Source organism: Sinocyclocheilus rhinocerous, unplaced genomic scaffold (assembly GCF_001515625.1).
Source record: "Sinocyclocheilus rhinocerous isolate Xijiao unplaced genomic scaffold, SAMN03320098_v1.1 scaffold1268, whole genome shotgun sequence".
Classification (NCBI taxonomy): domain Eukaryota; kingdom Metazoa; phylum Chordata; class Actinopteri; order Cypriniformes; family Cyprinidae; genus Sinocyclocheilus; species Sinocyclocheilus rhinocerous.
The window spans coordinates 1,200,505-1,226,256 of NW_015664016.1; the positions used below are offsets into that span (position 1 = coordinate 1,200,505).

At 38.7% G+C, this 25,752-nt stretch overlaps 2 protein-coding genes across 5 annotated transcripts; one reads left to right on the forward strand and one right to left on the reverse strand.

Moving 5' to 3' along the window:
- Window positions 1-279: 279 nt before the first annotated feature.
- Window positions 280-6,279, forward strand: atg14 (autophagy related 14). Of its 2 annotated transcripts, none has more exons than XM_016539713.1 (10): window positions 280-752; window positions 1,299-1,361; window positions 1,442-1,484; window positions 1,610-1,691; window positions 1,860-2,097; window positions 3,018-3,256; window positions 3,793-3,910; window positions 4,217-4,307; window positions 4,392-4,477; window positions 5,226-6,279. In XM_016539713.1, the coding sequence occupies exons 1-10, from the start codon at window positions 460-462 to the stop codon at window positions 5,521-5,523; spliced, it is 1,551 nt and encodes a 516-aa protein (XP_016395199.1). In that variant the 5' UTR covers window positions 280-459; the 3' UTR covers window positions 5,524-6,279. The 2 variants fall into 2 exon arrangements, with proteins under 2 accessions (XP_016395199.1, XP_016395200.1); XM_016539714.1 differs by having other exon boundaries at window positions 3,018-3,241.
- Window positions 6,280-7,336: 1,057 nt separating this feature from the next.
- Window positions 7,337-25,411, reverse strand: fbxo34 (F-box protein 34). Of its 3 annotated transcripts, none has more exons than XM_016539711.1 (3): window positions 25,285-25,411; window positions 13,794-13,947; window positions 7,337-10,418 (listed from the first exon to the last, which is right to left on the reverse strand). In XM_016539711.1, exons 2-3 carry the CDS (start codon window positions 13,883-13,885, stop codon window positions 8,339-8,341), a joined length of 2,172 nt encoding a protein of 723 aa, XP_016395197.1. In that variant the 5' UTR covers window positions 13,886-13,947; window positions 25,285-25,411; the 3' UTR covers window positions 7,337-8,338. The 3 variants fall into 3 exon arrangements, with proteins under 3 accessions (XP_016395197.1, XP_016395196.1, XP_016395198.1); XM_016539710.1 differs by having other exon boundaries at window positions 25,240-25,411; XM_016539712.1 differs by lacking the exon at window positions 25,285-25,411 and adding an exon at window positions 22,268-22,359.
- Between the last annotated feature and the right edge of the window lie 341 nt (window positions 25,412-25,752).

Consider the following 25,752-nt stretch of genomic DNA (forward strand, 5'->3'; position numbering starts at 1 on the left):
TTTGCAGAACCAATGAAATGAAATGAAGCTTTATTTCCTTTATAGCTATATATCAAAGAATCAAATGTAATTGTAATATATATATATATATATATATATATGAAAACGTACACCAAACGAAGGTGACCTATACTATTTTGATTTTACAATAGCAAAATATCTTGTGTTACTATGGTATTTAGATTCATGGTATTGATTGATGATATTTTATGGCATTTAAAAGTATGGTTACCACGGTAATTTTTTGTGAGAGACCCCACCACCACACACGTGACAAAACATACACAAACAACATACGTCACATGGTGCGTAGGGCAGACAGCCATTGCACTCAGCTGGGCATAGAGACCTTAGGACCAGAACTACTGGTTATATTTTCATATTTCCTACCACAGATCATGTAAATCTCACAGTGACCGTTTCTAAGGGACTTCTATTCTTAATAGAGCCTGTGTCATCATGGCTTGTCCCTTATCAGGCGAACCCCGGGCTTTGGGGCCTGGTGAAGATCATCCAGAGTCTGCATCAGAGACCCGGGCGCCCGTTCGACCCCAGCCGCCTCAGCAGCACCTTCAGCCGGCGTGCGTGAACGCTGCTGCCGCGGTCATGGTGGAGGCTCTGGATGATGCAGAGGGGCTCTTTGTAGCCGTGGAGAGATGTCCGCTCTGCAACACGGCCAGACGCAGACTGACCTGCGCCCGCTGCATTCAGAACGGCGATTTCGTGTATTTTGACGGGAGAAATCCAGAGAGGTGTGTTTTAATTCTTTTTTTTATTTTTTATTATTATTTACACTGTATGCTAACACAGCTCACGCTAGCATGCTAACGATTTTCAGGTTTGTCGAAAGCTGTTTCACATATATTTATTTTATTTAAGCATAACGTTACGTTCCCTCTCGATTTGAAGTGTTTTCGGCGTATATATGCGTTTTGTGAACACGCTAGATATAATTTTGCTAATTCATGGCCCTTGAATCGAATGCTAAGTTGCTAACTGCTAACTCTGTAAACAAACTGTCAGATAACAAAGACGTTTACGTTTCTGCGTTCTCGTTCTTGTCACAAGTCAGTGACTTGGTTATTTAAATAGGTTTTAAATACATTATTAAAAGTGTTGTCATGGCTTATTTTAGTTTTGTAAAGAAACTTTGTGGCAGTTTTTGATATGCCAATGTGTTGACCTGGTTAGCTTTAGCTGAGTCATATTGCTAAATGTAACAATATCATAATTATTATGTTATATATATAATAGCAAGTGAAGTGTGTATTACTCACTATATTGTTTTCTGCCATCAGGTATTCAGAAAAGCTTGAAAGACTACAAAAACTCAAAAATGAAAAGGAGAATCTTCAACAGAGGTATTGTATCAGCATTGTGTAATGCATAAATCAACATTATGTACAGATAATACACAGTCTGAATTCTCCTTTTGTTTCAGAGTCATCAAAGCCATGGACAAGAAGGTCCAGGCAGACCAGCTTGTAAGTATTTTTGTGCATGTTTTGTTTTTAAGGGCTTGATTTTAAAGTTAAAAGATGAGAAATTATATAAGCCTGTTTTTAAGAAAGTTCTCACAATCATGGTTTTGTATTTTTGTTTAACACAGAGGTGGAAAATCATGTCATGCAAGATGAAAATCCAGCAACTCAAAGAAGCCATCTGCACCGGCAATGAAGAAGTGAAGAGTGGTGAGTATCACAACAAAAAAGATCCCAAGAGAAAAGTGTGAAAACATGCATAAATCACATTGAGCTACTATGTGAGTTTTTCTTGATTGTTCTTTCAATAGAAAAAGTTAAACAATAAAAAATAGCAATTTTTTGGTTGTCTTGGCTGTTTCTTTTTCTTCACCTTAGGCAAGGAGCTGTTATTGCATTCCCAGGAGGAAGGGCAGCGACTGCAGCGCAGGGCCAACCGACATCAGGAAAAGAGGGACAAAATTAAGCGCCATAACCAACGTCTAGGCGAGCTCCTGGAGAAGAGATCCAAAGAGCTGCAGGGGAGGCTGGAGGTCGTGGCTGAAGTGCGGAGAGAGCACATCCTGGAGCTCACCACTCATATCTTCAACATCCAGGAGGAGAAGCAGGGCAGCAGGTCAGAGCAGATTTAGATGAGCATAAACATATTCTAATGAACATTAAAAATACATATAAACATACACTACACATGGCCTTGGATGAATATTTTAACTGAGCTTGTTGCAATGCATTCTAGAATAATCAACTAACTTAGATTTTGTGTGAAAACATGTTAACTTGTAAGACAGCATCATTTCGCTGCTTGCTTAGTAGAACAGCCTTAATGTGGGGATTGATAGAGTCTAAAATGTGTCTTGTACATATTTTATGTAGTTTTATTGTTTAAATCACCAATGAAACACCAGAAAAATAATACACTACTACTGTTTGGATCAGTAAGTTGTTTTTTGTTTTTTTGAAAGAAATGAATAGCTTTATTCGTTATTCACATTAAATTGATCAAAATTGACAGTAAGGAGAATTTTAAAAAAAATAAAGTAAAATAATTTAAAGGTTTTGTACATCATCACTGACTTAAAATACATTTATAATATATTCAAATATATTAATTTTAAAATATGTTCCATTTTATTATTTTTAATATATATTCAATCAGAAAACAGTTATTTTAAATTGCAATAATATTACTTTTTTGCTGCTTGTTTTGCATAAGAGACTCTTTCCAGAAACATTAAAAAAAAACACCTCTTACTGACCCCAAAATTTAACGGTAGTGTGTTTTGTTTTGTTTTTTCCACCTGGTATGCCCACCCTAATCATACTGAATAATTGTTATGAATGTGCTCTTTGATTGTGTCACTTAACTTGCTCCAGGGATACTCTTTGTGTAATTATCTTACTATCACTTGGCATTGATAAATGAGCATGAACTAATCTTGTTAGGCTGGTTTTTGAATATGAGCATATTAATAATAGCAAACATGCTTTATTATGAATAAAGCATAATGCATCATCTGAAGTCTTTCTGGCCTGCAGGGACCCAGCAGAGGCTGAGAATGACCTTGCTCTGACCTCCAGCACCGTCAGTGAACTCGCAGAGGCGAGGCGAATCACCTACAGCTCAGGCCGCTGGATCTGGGACGATCAGAACGGAGAGACGAGCATCAGTATCACTGGGCCACACGTCACACTTCCCAGTAATGGAGACTGCTCAGCCTATTACAGCTGGGTGGAGGAGAAGAGTGGAAACCAGGGGCCAGGTACAGAACTTATGGGTAATTACTGTACATCTCAAACATTAAATCCATTTTAGAGTTATAATCTAAAGCAAACTTTAAAAACTTTATATGGGTTTTTAAAATGGATCTTTTATAGTTTTTCAACTCGTTACTCACCATGAAAATAGGAAGCTGGAATGGCGTTAAAACACCAACCAACCAATTGTTATTTCTCAGTGCAGTGATAGTTAACTAAATATATGTTTACATCCTTTCAAAATGCAATACATTCAGTTTTAAAGGGGTGGTTCAGTTTTTTTTCTAGGCTTGATTGTGTTTATGGGGTGCAGTCTAACGTGTTAATGCTTCGTTTTTTAAAAAACGCATTATTTTTCACATAATTTTCCTTTATTCCACACCGATCTGTCCCTTTTTTGAGAAAAGCAGTGATCATTTCCTCCTTTTATGAAGCCCCTTCCTCGGAAATAGGCGATGGGCTCTGATTGGTTAGCTAGCCCAGTGTGTTTTCTGTTCCTCTTTAAAGGAAAGAAAATATTTAACAAATTCATTTGACAGAATCGTTTCTTGTGTAGAGTTGGACCACATCAACCCGGCACACACCATCAGTGCCGCCCTCTGCTATGCTACACAGCTCATCAATATCCTGTCTCATATTCTTGATGTCAACCTTCCGAAAAAATTGTGCAACAGGTTACAGCTGCATGTTAATTGTCTATTATAGTTTTTATTCGTATTTTGAAAGTTTTTTTTTTCTATTTTTATTTTAATTTTACTTAACGTTTCAGTAATTTAGTTGTTTTTGACACTTTTTTGTTTGTTTGTTTTTAAAATGTCTATGTTTTTTTATTCATTTATTTTTTACTTCATGAAGTTACTATAAATGAAAATAATAAATGTTGCCCTGACAACTAGCTGAAACAAGTTTTTCTTTTTCTTTTTTTGTATTTTATTATAATATAAAAATAAATGTCCTGTATTCTGTTTTCTTTTCTACAGTGAGTTCTGCGGTGATAATCTGACCCGCTACCGATTCACCCGTGCCGTAAACAAACTTAACACCAACATCCTGCACCTCTGCTTCTCACAGGTAAATTCTTCTCAAAACTGAGACCACTATGATCTGAGAAGTCATATTCTGATCTCACGCCTCATGTTTATGCTTGATCCTTAGCATGTCGACAGCGAGCTGCTTCATCCTCACCACACTTTGAGGAATATAATGTTTCTGGTGTCTCCAGCAAACAAGAAACTTGGCAGGTGAGAAATTACATTGTCCTGTTCCTTAGTGAAAATATATTGTCCACGATGTATCTTATAGCCCATTATTTATGATCCAAATAAATTCCAGTAGATAAAATCAAGTGTTGTCTTAATTATTTGCTGGTGAGTTTTTTTTTTCACTCTCTGTATAATTATTTTTTTTCCACTACTGTTCAAAAACTTTGGTGTCGGTATAATTTTTTTTGTTGTTGATCAGAAAGGACACATTAAATTGATCAAAAGTGACAGTAAAGACTTTTATAATATAAATAATGTCCGCCATTTCGTCTCGTGCAAAAAAAAACAAAACAACAACAACATTGCATGCTGCTTCTGCTATAATTCAAATAAATTCTGTTCTTTTGAACTTTATATTCATCAAAGAATCCTGAAAAAAATGTAACATGTTTTTTACATCAATAATAATAAATGTTTCTTGAGCAGCAAATCAGCATATTAGAATGATTTCTGAAGGATCGTGTGACACTGAAGGCTGGAGTAATGATGCTGAAAATTCAGCTTTGCATCACAGGAATATATTTTCAAATATATTTAAATATAAATGTTGTTTTAAATTGTAGTAATAATTCTCAATATTATTGCTTTTACAAATAAATGCAGCCTTGGTGAACATGAGACAAAAAACATCAAAAAAACTTGTCGACCCCAAACTTTTGAATGGTAGTACAAGTCATATATAATGGAAAACTAATGTGTTGCAAACATTTCCACTCTTGTTCACTAGAACCGGGCCGTTTGAGGTGAGCGCTGACTTGGAAGACTCTATGGAGTTTGTGGAACCAGAGGCAGCTGGACCGGCGGAGGAGAGCGGAGACGAGGCTGTGACGGATGAAGAAACAGACTTGGGCACAGACTGGGAGACGGTTCCAAGCCCTCGCTTCTGTGACATCCCTTCCCAGCCTATGGATCTGTCCCAGAGCGGCATGCAGGCGTCCCAGCCAGTTGGCAATGCAGGGGGCATGATCTCCTCTGCGGCTGCCTCTGTCACGTCCTGGTTCCGCTCCTACACCGGGCAGCGCTGAGATCCGGTGGATGTGGGGGTGGTTCAACCGGATAGACCTATGCAAACACCCCATTACTGTCATCCTCACTTATGTCAGCTTGGCCATTGGGAGAAATAAAGGGAAGTTTCATCTGACTGCTCATACTGAATAAATGTGTGGTAGAAACCAGAGTGAAGCATGTGATCTTGAGAAACAACTCTTGTGTAGTTTTATTGCAGGACGGAAGAGTGAACTACTTTTGCATTTCTGATCTTTTGTAGCTCGCATTATACTCTAGACACCAGTCAACTTTATCCAGTGTACATTGCCAAATATTTTTGTTTGCTCATCGGTGCAGAAATTGTACATTCGAAGCATGGACAGACTTTGCTTTTAGAGTTTGTTTGATGGATTGCACCTTTTCACCAGCTCCTCAAAGAACCTTACTGTATAAATGTTGCTGGACTTGTCTGAGAGAATGGCAATTATTATTGGTGTGTCTTGTTCTATTAGATTATACATTTACAAGAGGAATTGTATTTTATGGACAAATAATTTTTTTCCCTTTATATTTCCTCAACCTCTGCAACCTGCATTGGGCAGAAGTATCCTGCTTTGTTATCCATTGGGAGAGAGGCTGGCTGTCTATGTGCTCTTAGGATTTATGTACAAGTTTATTTTTTCACCATCTTTAGTTGTTGAAAAAAATACATATTTACTAAGTTTCATTGTAGAAATGTTTTATTTGTATTAGCAGACTTCAGTTATTAAACAGAATACCTCTTTGAAATGCAATAGGAAATGAAGCATTATTCCTGTATACACAGACATTGAAAATTAATTGTTTAAATGTGTAGTATATGGCCTCAATTCCATTATATTTCTACTCTCCTCCAAGACATGAAAGCAAAAGACAATTGGGTGAGTACATTTCAAACCCTAGGACTTTCACCTAGGACACTTATATATTTAAAAGTGACAAGTTTAAAGTTAAATGTGCACCAAATATTAAAGAAGTGAATTAGCATTTCTGACAAAATATTTAGTGATGTACATTAACATGAAATTAAGATTTGTTATTTCAGGAAAAATGGGTTCTACATCATAGTAGCCACTGTGTTGAGACAAGCTGAATAATACTCTTATTTTGAGATATTTTCTTTTGCAGAATATCTACATGGGTGAGAAATAAATTTTTGCATAGGGTATTTCTATTATTGGTATCAAAACTTTAGTGATACTACAATTCATAACACCAAAATGGCAGGGTAAGTCTAAAATGTAAGATTTTTTTAATCATTTGAAAGTACTCAAGGCAGGCAGTGTTAAACAATTTACTGCCAGCTAACTTAAATCCCAGGTTTGACCCACTTATTCTCCATTGGAAACCAGACATTGTATTGCTCAGTAACACATCTACTCAGGAATGTGCACTTGAAGTCAAAGCTTGAAACCTAAGAACCAAAATGAAAGCTTGTGGATGTAAAGTATAGATCCAAAGTTTGGAAATTAAATCCCAGTTAGGATTGATGTGGATTTTTAATAATAGATTTACGTACTCTAAACTCAAATATAACCCAAGACATCACCAAAAAGAAATATCAGCTTGTATTTAACCAAACCTTGCCTACACTAATCTAATAGAAAGACAATTTAACTGATTAATACAAGTATGCTGTGTAAGCATATAAGAGAGAAAAAGGATAGAGAGAGCAGAACATTGGTTACAAATTCTCCAAGATATACTTTATTGAAGTCAAATGCCTTAACAGGCAGAGCACAGCAATGTCATTAACAATAATTTTTTAAAAATCTGACACTTTGGAAAACAGTATATTGCAATGAAATGTTCTTTTTTTCAGATGGGGTTCAGTTATTCACTGTCAAGATGGAGAAACTCTCTTCCCACATTCAAATGTTTCCTGTCAAGAAACAATACATCATACAAGGGAGATATCAATACTTAAAATTTGAGAAGAATATGCACTACCCGTTCACAGGGTTTATTATAAGAGTCCCACTGCAGAACAAGAGCGACCATTTCACATAGATATCTATATACACAAAAAGATAGCATAAAAAGAACAAGGCAATTTACCCCATATTAAGATTAAATGCATTTCACGCCAGACTCGTGCCATCATTCTTCACACTGTTATGATATATAGGAATCTGTGCTATGTACAATGTAAACATCTGGGCTCAGAACAATCTCAAAAAGTCAATCCCATCAAGTCGCGAAGTCATTTCGCCACCTAACATCCCAGGAATTTTTAGCGGTACTAAGAGATGATAACGGGAGATGGGGAAATTGAGCAAATGTGTCAGTAATTCATTGTGCCCTCGTTTAAAGTTTCCCTACTGGCCAATGAGTTAATCACGTATGCAAGTACGTTGGGAGATAAACAGAACTGCAAATGCTCAAAAATGTTTAACATTGCAGACTAAGACAACATCAGTGCAGGAAATACAGTCAGGGTGTGTTACGAAGCACAGAAAAAGAAAGGTGGTTGAACTGAAAAAATAAGTTAGTCATTGATGCTTACTCGAAGTAAAAATCATCAAGCAGTACCCAGATAGAACTCTGCAAAATTCAATCTTTAAAGGTTAAAGTGCAGACCAACATTAAGGACCTGAGGAGGGGTTTTGACAGGGGAATTAGTGATTGGTTGGCAGAGTAGAAGTTCAAAGACCCAGCAATTTCTTATTAGTTTCAGCAACCTGGTTGTAAGCACTATACATTAAAAGCGCACATGCTCATTGACAACACACAGCCCATTCACACTAGCTACTAGCTACCCTTATACACAGGCCTCAAAAATAAAACGCACACTGCAGTTGTCTTTCTGGCACACTACAGATCCTCGTCAGTGTCCCTGCTTTTCTTGTAAATTGGCATGTTGATGCTATGAAAGGCAGGGACCCAGCGGTTGTCATGAAGTCCCACATTGCAACCAGGTGTGTCTTTGTGAGACCCGCGGCAGCACATCCAGTAGCCCGGGCCATATGGTAGCGCCTGGCAGTAGGGCTTATGATGCCAACGGCAGAGCGAAACGTCACCACGGTCATACCGCTTCTTACACTGCTTGCAGGGATCGTCTTTGTAGCGTGGATCACTCACCCAACGAGAGTCCGCCGGCCGTACGTCGTAACTCTCAATGATAAATTTAAAGTAACGGCATGTGCACTTGAGGGCAGCCAGGCTCTCAGTAGGCAGCAAGCAAAAGATCTTTACAATGATGTGGTGCGGCAGGAAAGCCATGTACTGCTGAGGCTCCAAAAGCAGCTGGATCTTGAAGCGAGTTTCAAGAAACTCATGAGACACTAGGCGGCGTAATGGAAAAGGCACAGGCTCCTGACTAACTATGCAAGTCTCTCCTCTCTCGGCCTCCTCAAAAGTTTGATGATTTTGGTCAGCCACAAGCCCATCCTTGATCTCCTCTCTGAAAGACACTGAAGTGTCGACAGAAGGCTCAAGGTCCTGGATGTGAGAAGGCTCTTTGTTCGGTGATCTGCTCTTTGATGGGGAGGGTAGGTGATGCTCCTTCAGAGACTGAGGAGAAGATTTGGCAAAGAACAACATGCCTGGTATCGGTTCCTCACTGCACTCTGAGCTGGCATTCTTTGGTGAGGACTGCAGAGTCTTAACAGCTGTGCTAGTTTCCTCTCTTGAGATATAAGAACTTTCTACGTCCTTGAGGGCGCAGGTGTCAAGCCCACACTGCGAGGTCTCTATCGACTCAAGGGTCTTAGGTGGGGAACTCCGTTTGTTTAAATCACTGTCCAGTTGCTGTGGGACACTCTCAACTCTAGAGTCCTGAGGGACAGTAGGCAACACTGGTTGAGATTGCAGCGGGTAGGGTTCTGACCCTGCCAGAAGCACACGCCCCACCTTCCTCCGTAAGCTATTGTTTCGAGAGAGGTCTCCTCCACCTTCCCGGAGGCTTTGTCTACTCAGGCACTGCGACTCCAACTTGGCCACCATATCCAGAACTCGAATAGACTCTCCTTCCTCTTCCTGGACCTCCAGCTTTTCTGCAACCTTGGACTGCTGCTCTGCAGGCAGAGGGACGGTTCCAACTTTGGATAAAGTGATGGTGCTGGTGCTGCGTAAGGATGGGACTTTGGAGCTCACCTGTTGGTCGCTGGCTCTTTGCTCCAAGTATGCCACCATCTCCACCACAGAAAGTGTATTTTCATCCTCTTCTCCCTCTGTCCTGACTGCATCATCTGCAACTCCTTTGAAAGGATCGATGTTCTCATTGAGGGTCTCCTGTTGAGATACTTTCGGTATTTCAGTTTTTGGGGAAGAAGGTTCCATACTTTTTGACTTGTCTGGGTTTCCAGACCTTCTCCTGCGTTTAGCTACAGACCAGTCACCATCCCAGCAGCCTTTGTTTTTAACAGAGACAGTCCGCAGCTCTGGGGCAATGGCTTCTGTTTCTGAGGTGTTGTCAACAACACTACTGCAAGTACTGCCACACTTCTGAACTGCAAAAATGGCGATTTTCTCTTTTGTGTTCCCAGGTTTAATGACAGCCCATATATCCAAAGATCCCTCTGCATCTTCTCCTTGGTAGATCCTAAGTGAGCTTTCATTCTCCAAACCAGTTGAAGGTGAGAGGAGAACTAAAGAACTGGTAAATGTTTTGAGAGAGGATGCTCTGCTCTTGTGGGCCCCACTAACTCTAGTTGGTGCATTGCTCCCACTGCCACATCGGAGGGTGTTGGTGGAGATGACACTGAGGGGACACCGGTTGGCTGTGCCGTTGCCAGGTGAGCCCATGAGCCCACACGCCTGGCGAACGCCCCACTCTTTCCTGAGCACTCCCTGCTGGTCGGCATGGAGGCCTCTTGTTCCATCGTGCACAGATTCCCGATGTATCTCTTTATCTTGTGGTTTGGGGTATGGCTTGAGGTGCATGGTGGTAAACCTAAGCAAAACGGATAAAAGAGAGATTTTTTAAAACAAATACAAGGTGTTCCACTAAAGTTGTAACTTTATTATATCTTAAAAGGATAAAAAAACAAAACAAAACACTTTTACTATTCCAAGGTAACATAGGCATCTTAAAGGAATCTTTTAGTCCAGTAGTATTTCAGTCCATTCACACAAATTACACAAAGTTTGTTTTGTATGGAGTTAAAAGACTTGAAATATGGGACAAGTCAAATGGGATTTGACGGCCATCGGCACAAGACCACAAGAACCAGACAAGGCTTCTGCTCAATATGACTTGTGTTGCAGCCAGGAAATAAACCACGCCATGCTGGTTTCATCTTGCCAGAGGAAAACTGGCCCTCGACTGAGCCTGGTTTTTCCCAGGGTTTTTTCTCCATTTTTGTCACCAATGGAGTTTGGGTTCCTTGCCACTGTCGCCTTTGGCTTGCCTAGTTGGGGAGACTTAATTTCAAGCAATACAATATTGTCGACTTGATTATATACTATTTGAACTGAACTGAGCTGAGCTGGACGATGACATCACTGAATCAATGATGAACTGACTTTAACTGAAAAAATGAGTGTTTACTGTTGTCCTCTTGCATTATTGACACTATTTTCCAGTTTAAAACTGCAAAGCTGCTTTGACACAATCTGTATTGTTTAAAACGCTATATAAATAAAGGTGACTTGACTTAAAGCCGGACAGTCCATGTTTACTACAAGTTGTCCCACATGGAAAAAAGCAACATATTCTGCTGAACATTCTTCTGTGTTAAAGGATCATACAGGCTTGGAAACAGATAAGGTAAAGTGCAAATTTGCATTTTTAGGTGAACTATTCTTAAGGATGCAAGTCTTTAATCAATGAAAACAAACTCAATACCAAAAAGTAATTTCTTTAATGTGCCTATTTTATAATTTGCAAATTTATTCACATTAGATATAAAACTCTAGAATAAATAGCACAAAAGAATCTAGAGATGGAAACTTCAAAAATCTGCTGGTGCAAGCCATCAATGCAGCAGGTTCTTAGCAGTGTGTTTAGCACGTGATTAAATAGCACGTGCAAAATGGCAAATAATTCCTCAAGCTGAAGAAGTATCACAGTGAGCACAAGGGCTAGCTGTTCCCTCTGGCCCTTAGGATGACATAATGGGAGCAGAGCCACCCAGGTCCAGACACAGCTGGGTTCCACACAAGCACTCAGCTGACACAGACCCAGCTGCCCTACAAACAAGCCTGCGGCACCGCCAATAGCAGTATCTAGCTATGTGTGGGAGGACTGAACTCTCACCGACACAAGTGCATATAAGGCATTCTTCCAGTGCCGATTCAGACCTGATAAAAGAGGTACTGGGTATTCTCACGTGACTTAACATGGGATGGCATTTGGACAGTGTGGACAGTTATTTCAGAGCCAAAGTGAGAGTGGGAGGCGACTTGCTTGCTCAAAAAGGGGGGAAGAGCGTGGGCTGCAGCCATTCATTGGATGGTAAACATGGAAAGTGGCATGTTCATTGACAAGTGAGAATACCATTTGGTGTGTCCTTGGAAAGCCTGCATAGACCAGCACATCTCCTTCTGTGCCAACCTTCCTTTGTGGCAAACAGCAGGAGAGGCCAATCTGTAAGGTCAGAATCATTTTGTTGAGCTGGTGTCTTGGACAAAAAGTGGGACAACACAAAAGGCAAGTCAACAGCGGCTTTGATTGTCCATGGATACAGGCACGCTCGCATTTCCTGGTACAACCCTGACTCTGACTTCCTGTTCTTGGCCAAATTTTTTTTTTGTGCTAGCAAAGCTCAAATACCGTAGATTATCTTTAGAGGTAGGCCTACATGATTTCAACAGTTGGACAATTTTTGGTCAGGCTAGTGTTGTCAAAAGTACCGACTTTGGTACCAGTCGGTACTGAAATTTTAAAAATGTCCATTTCCCACTAGTATTTGAGTGCTGTTGAGTGGATTTTTAAACACTGCTGATTTGCCGTTGGCCGCTGATTGGACATTTTAAAAATTTCAGTACAGACTGGTACCGAATTCAGTACTTATGAGAACACTAGGTCAGGCATAAAGAAAAAGGTAGTCTGATTAAAACCGTCAACACTGAATACAGGAAGGTAATGGACCGAGTTAGCTAGCTTCCCCCCTTGTTCATGAAATGATAAACATCAAAGGTTAAACATCTAATTTGACTTATAAATTGATGGATGACAAAATACCCTACCCCATAAAAGAGACCAAAGAACTGTACTGATTACTTCAAAATCTCTAAAGAACCTCCCAGTTTGCTGAGGAACACACTGCAGCACCATTGCTGGACAGGAGTATATGATTACCCTGGAGGCACACCAGTTCCTATCTGGTGTTCAAATGCTGATTTTTACCCATTACACAACCTGGCAACAACATACAGCTGCCGCCCAGCCCTTGCCCTCAACACACCCACAACTCAGAGTTTCCTTGAGACCACAGGCCAAAACATGTGTGAGCTAATGATAATTTGAGGGCAAAAAAAGCACAACGGCATTATGTAAAAAGAAAACAAATACCCACAAGTGAAAAGCAAAACATCAGAATAAGTGAGCTCATACTGAAATCAGCACACTGCTTCAGTTAACAGGAGATTTGTTTGCTCCCCTCTTCTTGTAAACGCTCAAGACTTCCTCTAAAAGGGGCCTGCCAGAGGACCTGTCCAACTGATGGGGATGGAGGGGGGAACGAACAAGGATGAGGTCACGATTATGAAGTCTACTTTGCTCCAATTATGTCGTAACACTCTGTTCTTCCTGAGGAAAAGGCTAAGCATCTGGGTCTGCACACTTCGCCACATGTGTTGCAGCAGTCTATAGCTCATGTAGCTTAGTGAGACAAGACAACAGCGGGGTAATTAAATGCGAGATGGGAACAGGATCTCACGTTTTGTGAAGCTAAACACACGCAGATCAGCTTGTTTTTCTCCACCCCACAATATGCTAAAAGCGAAGCTTTCTTTTACTGAAAGACATATTGGGAAGGGAAACTCTCTACATGAGCACCATGGCTCAACGTGTGCTAACAGTTCTGCCACAGCTCAACACTAAATTAATGCCAAATCTACATTGTAAATGCCTTTAAAATTTTTGTTATGAAAACATATTTTGCTGAGAGTTGATGTTGGCTGTCTCATCCAAACAAATTAATAAAAAAACACCCTGGATAGAGGGCGACATCCATGATGATGAACAGATGAAAGAGTTTGCTGTTTTTCTGGAAATGAACAGCAGAAACCAAAGTGGATTCATTCTATCTACACAAATGCGAGTGTATTACCCTCAAAATGTGTGATGTCATGTATAGGCTTGAGTGCAGTAAGTACTAATTACCTCCAGACTGATGGCGGATTGGAGGCTCGTAACCGTGGTTCCCGGTAAGGGGTGGGGTTGCAGTAACTGATAGTTTCACATTTCTGAGGCATTAGGCTCCTCCCTCCAGTACGAGCGATGTCTCCCAACAGAAGGGCTCAGGACTCCAGCCTCACTGCAAAGCAACATTGATGGACAAAATTGAGAACAGTTTGTCTTTCCAACTTGTATACACATGTACAGACTCTATACAAGGACAGTTTTGAAACATAAGACCCTTACAGTATAAACTTACTACCAACTATAGTATTTTATAGAATAGTTCAAACTTATTGCAGATTTTTTTTTATTGGTTTGCACAGTTTGGGCAGTCCTACCAGCAGTAAAAGTGTCCATTAGAACAGCTGAATCCATCTAAAGATTCTTTCGTGAGCACTTGACTTACTGTTAACTTTTAAAACACTTACTGTTAACCCCACTCAGTTCTCTTTCTGTGGTCTCACAGTCCGTCTCTTGTACATCATCTCTGTACTAGCTCATATTTGGTACTTTTCTAATAATTTCTGGAACCTGCAGCACTTCACACATTACAGTTTGTAAAGCTTTTGTTGTAGTATTCATAATTTGCAAGTCACCTTTTTAACGTCTGCTAAAAAAAATTAAAATACTATAACTTCATATTTTTTATAACAGCACACACTGATTTTTGCCCATTATCCCAGCTCATTCATTGTCCATTATAATGCCAATATAAGAGAAAACACTGATGATTTCGTAAATGGCACAAACATGTTTTCTTGCACCTGGTTTTCATGAGCTGATTTTTGAAAGTTAGCAGCATCATGTTGTACATGTAAACGCACTCAATGACCACTTCAGGTTTTAAAAGGTTCTGCAAACTGGCTAGTGATGAACAAAAACAAACTCGGACACAAGTGTGTAATCTATACATTCTCTATTACCCGGAGTATTTTGTAGTGGTAATTTTAACCACTTGCAATGGCTACAAATGCTGTGCCTCAACAGAACATGAAACTGCACATTCCAATGAGATAGCGTAGTTATGGCTGTGATGCATTATGGGGTCTTATGGCAATTATGGAGTATTTCATGTCAAAAAGAATTAAGTTGTGGTCACAGAGGGCCAGACAGTTTTGTCTTCCACTGCATACTAAAGTTCAAGTTTGGTTAACTCTGACCTGCAAATTTCCACAAGACATTTAACCAATGCATCACAGCTTGACCTTGTGGGTACAACTCAAATCTGCATAATTTGCAAAAGTGTGACGGGTCCAATGTAATTGTGCATGCACAAAGCCTAGTGTGACCACAGTTTAACTTAAATAGCCAATGCAGTATGCAGCAAGCACTTGTGAGGGTGTAATTCTAAAATAACTAGGCTATATGACAGACACAGAAACCTAGATAAGAGAGAGAGGTGAGATTGTCACTGACGTGAGAAAGCTTTAATAACCTGAATTGGTAACAAATTGGGTCACAGGCACAGCACCATATTGTTAAGAAACGGTTCCGATATAATCAACAATTTAACATCATGTCAACTACTTCCTTACAAATTTAAAAAACTGTTAGTATATCATGTCAAATGATTAAAAAAATTCACAAATCTGAAGGTCAAACTACAGCTCAAAAGATTATGACAGACATAATATGGAAACATAAATAAATCTGCATAGATAAGTGCATGTGAAGTAAAGCTGAACAGAACACATGGCTCTGGATTTCTTATGCCCATTCCCTCTCCAGGGGCTAGAAAAGCAGCCAAGCAGTTTGTTTTCAAAGAGATACTTCACCCATGAAAAGCAGATAAGCCTGAAAAAATATGTTTTTGGAACATTATCCCCGTGTCCCATCCATAAGCCCACAACGAAACACTGGCTAATAAAACGGACACTGGCTGAGCTCACCACTGAGGACAAGATTACATGGTCTCAATGGAGAGACCAAAACAAAGCAGAGATAACTTCATTTCCTCTTTCTATCCGTGCGTTCCGAGTACTAGCATGTTCATGCAGCTCCTGAGGCAAATTCACAACTGAGCAACCACCTAAAAGCCTGCGCAGTGTCAAAAAATGATTCTTACAACAATGTCAATGTTTTTCAAACGAGTGTCTGAGACCGTTTTGTACATACGCATCTTTTACGTTTACTCACATGCATCCAAGCTATTCGGTAAGTCAATGCATTGTAAATTCCTCCGCTCCGACATTTGCACTGTATTCCATTACAGAGGATAGTATGTACACAGTCTTCAGCACAGCACGTGGTTTTATTGGTCTGACTGACACCCTCCAGAATTTCACCTAAAGAGCTGTGATTGGCCGGGACAGGAGGGCTCCTCTTACAAGCACGTGTGCGCCTGCCGGAGGAAATAAACGCAGGTCTGATAAGGAGCCAATGGGCTATTCAAGATCCCTGCATGCCTATAAATGGCAAAGATAATCAATACTTTTGGACCTTCGCTGTAGAACAGGGTCGGAGCGCAGAATCTGCCTGCACACATATCTTACAAACTTTCTGTGCAGTGATGCAGGCAAAACAAGACGTGAGACAAACACCGCCACACTGAAATACACACACATAACTGCACAATGCACATACAAAGTCCTTTAAAGGCCCGAGAACTTCTCATATCGCACTTCCTTTACCTGAACTTGCTCGCGCTTTTCCAAAAACAATGGCACTCATTCAAAAGGAGAGGTGGGGCGGCTGCTAAGCTTACACAATGCCATTTCCAGACCGTCTAAAACAGACCAGCTGCTACAATAGCTTTCATAGATCTTTCCAGATCTCAGCCCCTGTAAAAACTAAGAACATAAATCAAAGAACCACGCATCTCTCACGGAATTTTCAGCTGCTCTTTCAAACAGAGGAGAATAAGAAGTATAATAAGAATAAGTTACCAAACAAGTGAAATCAGTATTTAAGAAATAAATTTGTACTACAGAGATGCCAAAAGGGATAAAGATACATGTCATGTCCACAGGGCCATATTCAGTATTTTCAACTCTAAATACTGCACACTGCAAAGTATGCAAAGTATACTGCTAAATATTTGTCAAAAATGGAATGCAAAAAAAGTATGTATTATGTGTTAAGCATTTCACTATAAGCATGGAGTCACATGATCTTACTATGCATGTTTAAATTAGAGATATAATAATTTTTTATTTCAAAATTAAAAAATATTTGCAGTTTGAGCAAATTGTAAGTCAAGAGAGATTTAATTGAGGTTGATATTTGTCCCAATGCAGTCATCACACAGGAAATTAAATGGTCAAGTTGAACACTTTGCATTGAGGGATACAGTATTCCACATAGCATGCAAATTTGGTCATTCGGCTATTCTGTGTATACAGATCATTTGCATATTATAAACAGTATACATACTACAGGGCTCTACGCTTACTTTTCTTTTTAGGAGCGCTTGTGCTCCTAATTGAAAAAATTTAGGAGCACGGTCAAAAATTTTGGAGCACCTTCTAATCAGTAATCAAAAATTCTGATAAATTAACCTTCCCATTACGAGGGGATATTTGACCCAAAGTGATTTACAGGGAATTTTGTTTTTACCTTTGTAATGGCATTTTTCTAACTTTATTAAAGTAGTTAATCGTGATCTCACAAAACTCCATTATAATCAACGAAGCTCCTTACACTGAACAGAAGTTAAACCAAAAGCTTTTGAGCGTACGTACACTTTTAGGATGAAATATACGGAGAGTTTTATAAATGAGACCCCTGGTCTTTCTGCACTGTCATGAAAAAAAAAATGCTATGTGCAATCAAATTATTCACCAACAAAGCAACAACCAAAACAAACAAGTGCTTACTAATAAGCAGTGATTGCGTACGCACAAAACCAGCCCCGAAAGAGGCGTACGCCACTTCCTACGCAAAAGGTGGGATATCGTGTAGCGGCAATCTCACAGACTGACGATAGGACGATATGAAAATTTAGCACATCGCCGAACACTAACGCAGAAGTTAAACCAAAATTATATGAATTTAGACATAGAATAGATAACCTTTACAAATAGGCTATCTAAATAGAGATATCAATAAATCTAGCTTTTGAGCGTACGTACACTTTTAGGATGAAATATACGGAGAGTTTTATAAATGAGACCCCTGGTCTTTGTGCACTGTCATGAAAAAAAAAATGCTATGTGCAATCAAATTATTCACCAACAAAGCAACAACCAAAACAAACAAGTGCTTACTAATAAGCAGTGATGTTTTTGGCCTAAATTTTTCCTTTCTCTTTGGAGTGTTACAAGCTCTTGGTGCATAATGCATTTCATTACACCAAATACACAAACTACTGTTCTTTTTAGCAGCATCATATGACCCCTTTAAAATTGAGCTCACCTAAAATACACTGCAGCAGACTGAAGTTAAATTTCCCACCGGTTCTTCAGTACAACTTCCCTTCCTCAGAAACACTGAAGCAACTCTGTGGTTTTCTATTTCAAATCCAGCAAAGGGAGTCAATGCATTTTTCAATGCACTTGGCATATGGACAGCATCCACTTTTATATTTGATTTGGTTCGCTTTCAAATCAAAGCACTTGGGAGTTTTCTTTCCCATAACTGAGCTGTAGATGGGTTGTGGTGGAGCTATTGTGCAATGATTTGCCGCCTTCTCAAGTTGCCTTCCTGCACGTTCTTGACTCACAAACAAGCTTGCGATTATCTTTGCCCTCTCTGCCCACTGTTGTTTTGATTGCTGACCCAAATACATTGATATACGCGGTTACGCTCTTATGTTTAATAATTAATAAACTGTTAGCTCAGATGTCAATAATAAGACTAATATGTCTAAATCGACTACAAATGTGAAAGCCAAAACACTGCAGCAATTTTAGAAGCAACTTTAGCATAAGATTATCATGACAAACGAGTGTTTGCTCCCAAACAGACTTGTGTACCTATTTAATGTTTGCATATGATATCAGAAGACTTTATCTTATAGTTCAAGAACCAACCAGTGTTAACCACTCAGCAGATTGAACTCCTTTGAAAGGTCAACAGTAGTTCAGCAAGTTAACAACAAAGACAAATCAATCTGCCTCAAAGTCCTTAATGAAGACATCAACAACTGTAGAGCCTCCGATTTCCCAGCAGCCATGGCTCTGAATTCCATATCTCAATAGAAGTTCACACATGCTCTGTAATTGCGTCTGTGGCACTTTGAGCGACCGTCCACGATAAGGGTGTGTGTGCATGTGCAATCATCCTGTTGCCAAATACTACGCTGCTACTGACACCATACTAGGAATAGTTAGGTCAGGTCAACAAGCATATCAACAGCCCAAGCCCAACCCAAATTAACCAGCCAGGACAAGCAGCATAAAAATACAGCACCAATATACATTCATTTCATTACCTCAGATAAAACCAGGCCTTTGAACGGTCTTTGCCTGCTGAAAACTGATACGTTGAACACACCTTGCGTAGTCGGCTTTCCAAGACAAATTTGTTGCCATTGTAACTGCTATCTGTCTTCTCTCTAGCTCTCCTATTAAATCACCCACTGTCATAAATGTCTGTAATGAGCAGACATGTGAACTCAGCCATATGATCTCATTAAGAAGGTGTGCCAGCTACGCTAATGTTCTTAGTAGGGTTTAACAGACTGCAATGAGTCCTTCCCTGTGGAATGTTTCCAGTTTAGCACGCACAAAAATACTCTAAAGTGAGCTTGTGTATGATGGATAAGTAAAAAAAAAATAAAAAAAAAAAGACAACTTGTATTTTTATATAAACTACCATCAAAGGTTGGGGTTGGGAACATTATGTTTTTGAAAGAAGTCTTAAGGCTGCATTTATTTGTTAAAATAAAAACTGTAAAAATAGCAATATTGTGAAACATCATTATGATTTAATATAAGTGTTTTCTATTCTATATAATGTTTAAAATATTATTTATTCCTGTGATGCAAAGCTGAATTTTCTGCATCATTATTCCATTAATTAATGTCACATGATCCTTCAGAAATCATTCTAATATGGAGCTCAAAAACATGTATTATTGTTATCGATGTTGATAACAGTTGCTTAATATTTATGGACACTGTTTTTTGTTGTTGTTTTTTCTTTTTTTGGATTCACTGCTAAATAGAAAGTTGAATATTTTTGAAAGAAATCTTTTGTAACATTATAAATGTTTTTACTGTCACGTCCTTGCTCAAAAGTACAAAAGTTTCTTCTTTTTTTTGTATTCACTTTGGAATGGTAGCGTATATATCAGTGTATACATTTTATTATTTCAATAAAAATTCCATTACCATAAAAAAATCTAATTTTTCTGGTTAAACTTTGAAAACCATCTACTAAAGTACATTTTAAGAAAGAAAAAGATTGCCTAGTAGCATTAAATACATATATCCACTAAAATATGCCTAATGGTTAATGGTATCTTACAGAAACCATATGCTGGTGACTGTCCACCATTCAAATATAAATAAACAGGGCTCCAGACTGCGACTAAAATGGTCGCATTTGCGACCAAAAATATTAATTTGCAAGTGTAGTTTTTGCCGAGGTCGCCACTGGCGACTATATACATTTACATGTTATGACCTAAAGATTTGCATGTAATGCCTTTTTTCCTGATTGTTTTGCGATCGCATCATTTGCTATGTTCACATATTAAACTGAGACGATGCGCATCAAAGTTTTAGTGGAAAAAAAGAGTTTCAAACAGTCCTCATTTCTGTCGCACACGAGAGAGATCGAAATGACGGAGACATGCAAGTAAAAGTGCACAAAAGCAGAGTCTATTTCATGCACAACTTGAACAAACTACAACAGGTAGTCAGCTGTGTGGCCAGCTGTGTGGATATTGGCAATATCGTTAACAATTCTCGTTTATAATAATTACTAATATGGCTTCTTCAAGATATTAGTCTATATGCCGTGTTCTGTTAATGCGTGAACTTCATATTATTTGAAGCACACTTGCCGTCCATTAATCTCAAAAAGCTTTGTTACTTTTTAATAAACAAGGTATCAGCTTTAAAATTATGCCAAATTCATAACAAAATTCAAACAATAAATACAGTTTTGGCGCTCTTTAATGAGGCAGGCGCGATCACTTTAGCACCTCAGTTCAAGTGGCAAGTGAACCCATTATATCTTTCTCTTCTACTATAGTACATAATGAACATGAATTAACATCAAAACGTAGCCCATTTTATAAGAAAGCCTACAGTACAACTTACTGAAATGTCTCATGTAAAAGCCCATTCAGTGTCTCAAACTGCGGAAAACGTGTAAAGCTTGTAAACATTGCAACGTAATACATTTACCTCAGAATAACCATTCGGTGTCCATAAGCTCATCAGTCAGCTAGAAAAATAACTATAAAGAAGAGCATTTTGCTATATTTATGAGCTATTGGATGTTAATATTTTTTATTTAACCTGTTGTCTACATGATACAACTCCTCCTACAAAATTGCATTTTACTAATGAAGAAATGTGTGTAAAACTGACTGACTGAATGTGTGTAAGACATATGACAACATTTATAGGATGCACTGAGGAGCCCAAACTACACTCAGTGGCCGCCAAGTGATGTTTATGGTCCATGATATTTGTACAGATTCTGTGTCATGAACAATTCTATGTGACTATATATTTCAAGTTGGAAAAGACGTTTAGTTCCCACTTTAAGTGAACCTTAGTTCCCAGGTCATCTACAAGATCGCTTAAAATGCTGATAAATTCAAGAAAAGATCAGACAAACACATGAACGTATGATTGAAATGTTAAAAAATAAGAATAAAATAAATAAAACACGTTTATTCTGTGGCACCTAAAAAAATAATTTGGCGCCTACATTTTTTTCTTATAGGAGCCAATGGCAATGTTTGGAGCCCTGAATAAATATATAGAACATTTTCAATGACTAATACAATAATGTCCATTTACATAAAACTAACCAAATGAGGTCAGCTTGTTTAACTGGATTTTGTCATTGTAAATCATTATAAATATGGAAAGAACAGCCCCATTATTCAGTCCATTAGTCATTCAGGCAGATCTCCGGGTGAATTTTAAAAGTATGTAGTTTAGTATTTCTCTATTGTGCATTTCTTCCCACAAACATATTAGACCAAAAACATTGTCAAACAAAAACAAAAGGACTTGGTCAGAGGTAGACAGGAAAACTGCATGCATTAAGAATGCATTAAAGGGGTCATATGACATTGCTAAAAAGAACATTATTTGGTGTAATGAAATGTGTTTATGTGGTTTAAGTGGAAAACAAAGGCTCTGGATTTCACATGCCGCCCAAATAATGCCGAGTTTGTCAGACACAGCTAAATTTTTGCCACATAAATACTTCAAAGCATTTCAGGCTTGATGAAAAACACACTAAACCCCAGTTCCAAAGGGGGCAATGCAATCCCAACCACATACTATACTGCAGACCTGCCTATGTTCAAGACAAAAGCTTGCCCCAACCTGCTGGGTATTTCTTCCCTGCGAGAGGTTTGTATAAAAGCTTTCAGTGGTTTTCAGAGTGAGGTAAGGTACACCTTTCTGCTTCACACTTCCCTTTAGTCTGCCACATGACTCCAGGCCGAGTGGCCAAACAGGTTTTCTTAAGCTGTGTAAGCAGCCCAGTTGTCAGACTTCCCTCGCAAGAGCTCATTGCATTCAAACAGGTGGTCGGGCTCAATTGTGTTTTATGAAGTGCTCACTTAACTAGGTGTATTCTCACTGCATTGCATCAAAAGAGAGCTGCTGTAATTCTGCACGTTTCAACATGACACCAGTTGCTTAAATCAATACTTTTGCTTGCCAAATAAACTTAAAATGCATGCCACATAAACCAACCTCTTGATTGGAATGATAAGAGGAATTGTTTAAACTACTCATTAGAAATGGTCCAAGACTATATGCTAGATTTCTGTGGCGTAACTAAAATAACTTGTCTAAACACCAAAAACTTCATTTGTATGTAATCACTATACAATTATGGTATGCCTCTGTATCACACTAACTCATCTAATGGCGCTTTTCCACTGCGTGGTACGACTCGGCACGGTACGGCTCAGTACGGTACGGTTCGGCTCGGTTTGCGTTTCCACTGCAGTTTAGTACCGCTTTAGAGTGGGCGGGATTATTCACATGTCGTTATAGTTGCGCCGCCTCTACTGCCGCGACTCCTAAAAAACTTTTTCATTCCACGTCGCCCCATCAAGCTCTTGCTGGATCCGCTCCTCTGCTATCAACGAGAGGAATGTCTGTACTTCCTCAACAGACCATGAAACAGCCATTTTTTAGTTGTTAAAAAAAGGTGCGCTCGTTCAAAACAGTTGCGTTCTATCCTTTGCTGGCTGTGCTGATTTAAATCTAGCGGTTCTTTTGTGTTTGTGTCGCAAGTTCAGTGACGCAGGTAGTGACGATTCTCTCCGGCCAATCCGTGATCAGCAGAGTTTACACGTCACGTTTTGGTAACGGTACGGTACGCTTGGAACCCCAACCGAGGTGGTACTAAAAAAAGTACCAGGTACCAGGTACTGTACCCAGTGGAAAACCCCCCAAAAGTGAACCGTACCGAGCCGTACCGTGCCGTACCATGCAGTGGAAAAGCGCCATATGAGTCATTTACTGGTCAGGTTGGTGTTGAACTTTCCGGGCTGTGTATTGCAAAATGTATGTTTGCTTTAAAACAGCTTCACGCATGTTCTGCAGCTCTCCAGTTGTTCACAAAGATATGACTGAAATCTAGATTTAAAGACCTTCCAGAAAACAATGTGCCACCTTGACTACATTGACCCACCTAAAATAAAACAACCTGAAAAAGTAAAAGCAAATGAATCTGAGTAAACATGGCCTAGAGGATAACAAAAGGACAGCAGAAAATTTCCCACAAAACTACCCCACCGCCACATCATCATCTGACAAATAAGTATGAGGACATTTATCACATCTTTAACGGGATGTATGGCCCGGTTTTGAAATGCCGCATAACAGCTGACCAGCAAAGATAAAAGCCACTCTTTGCACGCCTGATCTGAAATTACCAAAACTGTAGAGCTTCAAAATGCTCATTCCACCTCCCCCATTATGGAAAAATAAGGCTTGCGGATCAGCCCACTGTGGTAACAACTGACCTGTTAAAAACAAGCTAGGCTTCAGATCAAAATTTGGCTGCAAGCTTGACTTCAGGAAGGCAAACTTGCAGACTACAAAAAAAAATTTTTGAGATTATTTGATTTTGGTATAGATCATGTTTCTAAGCGTCTAATAATCACGTGTCTGACAACCAACAAATGCCTATAACAAAAAAATAAATACTTGTAAGTAACTTAATTTAGATAAACAACGAAATAAGCAAATTAATATACTTAAGCTATTGTCAAAATTGGTTAAATAATTTCTGCATCCGGTGAGACTGAGGTGCTGGCATCAACACCTTTCGCAGGGACAAAGTTCATAAGTGTAATCAAGTAGTTAAACATTATACATTCTTTGCCGCTTTAGTGTCTCACTCACCTCCAACAACTTGCCATGTTTTCTCAGGTCAACTAATGCACATGGACATGATGTGTCTGTGTTTGGGTTAAATGATAGCAATTAGGTAGAATGATCTCTATAGAAGTCAGAATCATACATATTTCAGCATGTATTTGTGGGCATATTATCAAAATAGGGCTTATGATTGGTCTAATTCAGCATATTTGCCTACATTCAGTCAGAAAGGCTTTTGAAATGTGACTGAATGAAAAAACTATTTACCTAGAACCATTATAGCTCTGTATATCTGAAGTAGCTAAAACTCTTTACAATGTAGAATAAAAGAATAAAAACAAACCTGAAACTTAAAAGAAATAACAAGGGAAAACAGGAATAGGCCATTGCACCAAAAAAAAAAAAAAAAAAAAAAAAAAAGTCCACAATAAAGTTATTAATTACGGACCACAGGTTAAACAGGAGTAATTTGCACTTACTTATACCCTTTTAAAAAGACGTCACTGAAATGATACAAATATAATTAGATTTAAAAAATTAAAAAAACTCATAAAAAATAAATATTATATTGAGGCGTCTAACCTCATTAGCACTAAAGCTAACTGACAGAAACGCCATCACATACATCTGCTCTTTAAAGGAGAGAAAAATAAGAGTACTTAAACGGTTATATGCACTTAAATACACATGCATAATCAATAAATCAACCAAAATAAGTCATTTAGAGTCTATAAAAAGATGTAGGTCCTGTTTTGTGGGTGTTTAAATGCTAGTTCCGCTCAGCATATGCCAAACCGAGTCAACAGGAAAAAACAGAGAATAAATGCTACATTTTCATCACTTTAGATACAAGTTAAAGCCATTAAAACTCAGTTAACGCCACATATAAAGGTATTTATGACTGACACGTAGGAGTAATAAGCCAAACATAAGGAAATAGAAGATTAAAAACTGACCTGAGCAAAAATAGAATAAAAGTCGAAACAGAGAGGTGAACTGACTTGCTGAAAGGGGAAACTCTTCGTCGTCTTGTGTATTTACTGGGGTGAATTCATCTTATCTTGTCATAATTTTGAAGTCGTGTGTCCTTCAGGACTCAACGCTTCATGTCTGCGCGCGCGTGTGTGATCAAATCAGGTGAGCGCGCAGCGGGCACTGCCTCATAGATGGCGAGCACGCGCATAAAGACGCGCGCGCGAGCGTGCACGAATCCACCCAGTACAGCTTAGGATGGGCAAGTTGTTTTTTTTATTTTTTTTAATTGCATACATTTTTGGAAGATTTTGCGGGAACAATTAATAACATATATACTTATTAGTAGTAATAAACCATTAAAATCTACAAGAAAATATAATTATTATCATTATTCAGTCTTTTATATTCAGTCAATTATTAGTCATTATTAAAATAAAGTACATTTTCTGTCCAGTAGGATGATTTGATGATTTTCAAGATTTTTATATATAGAA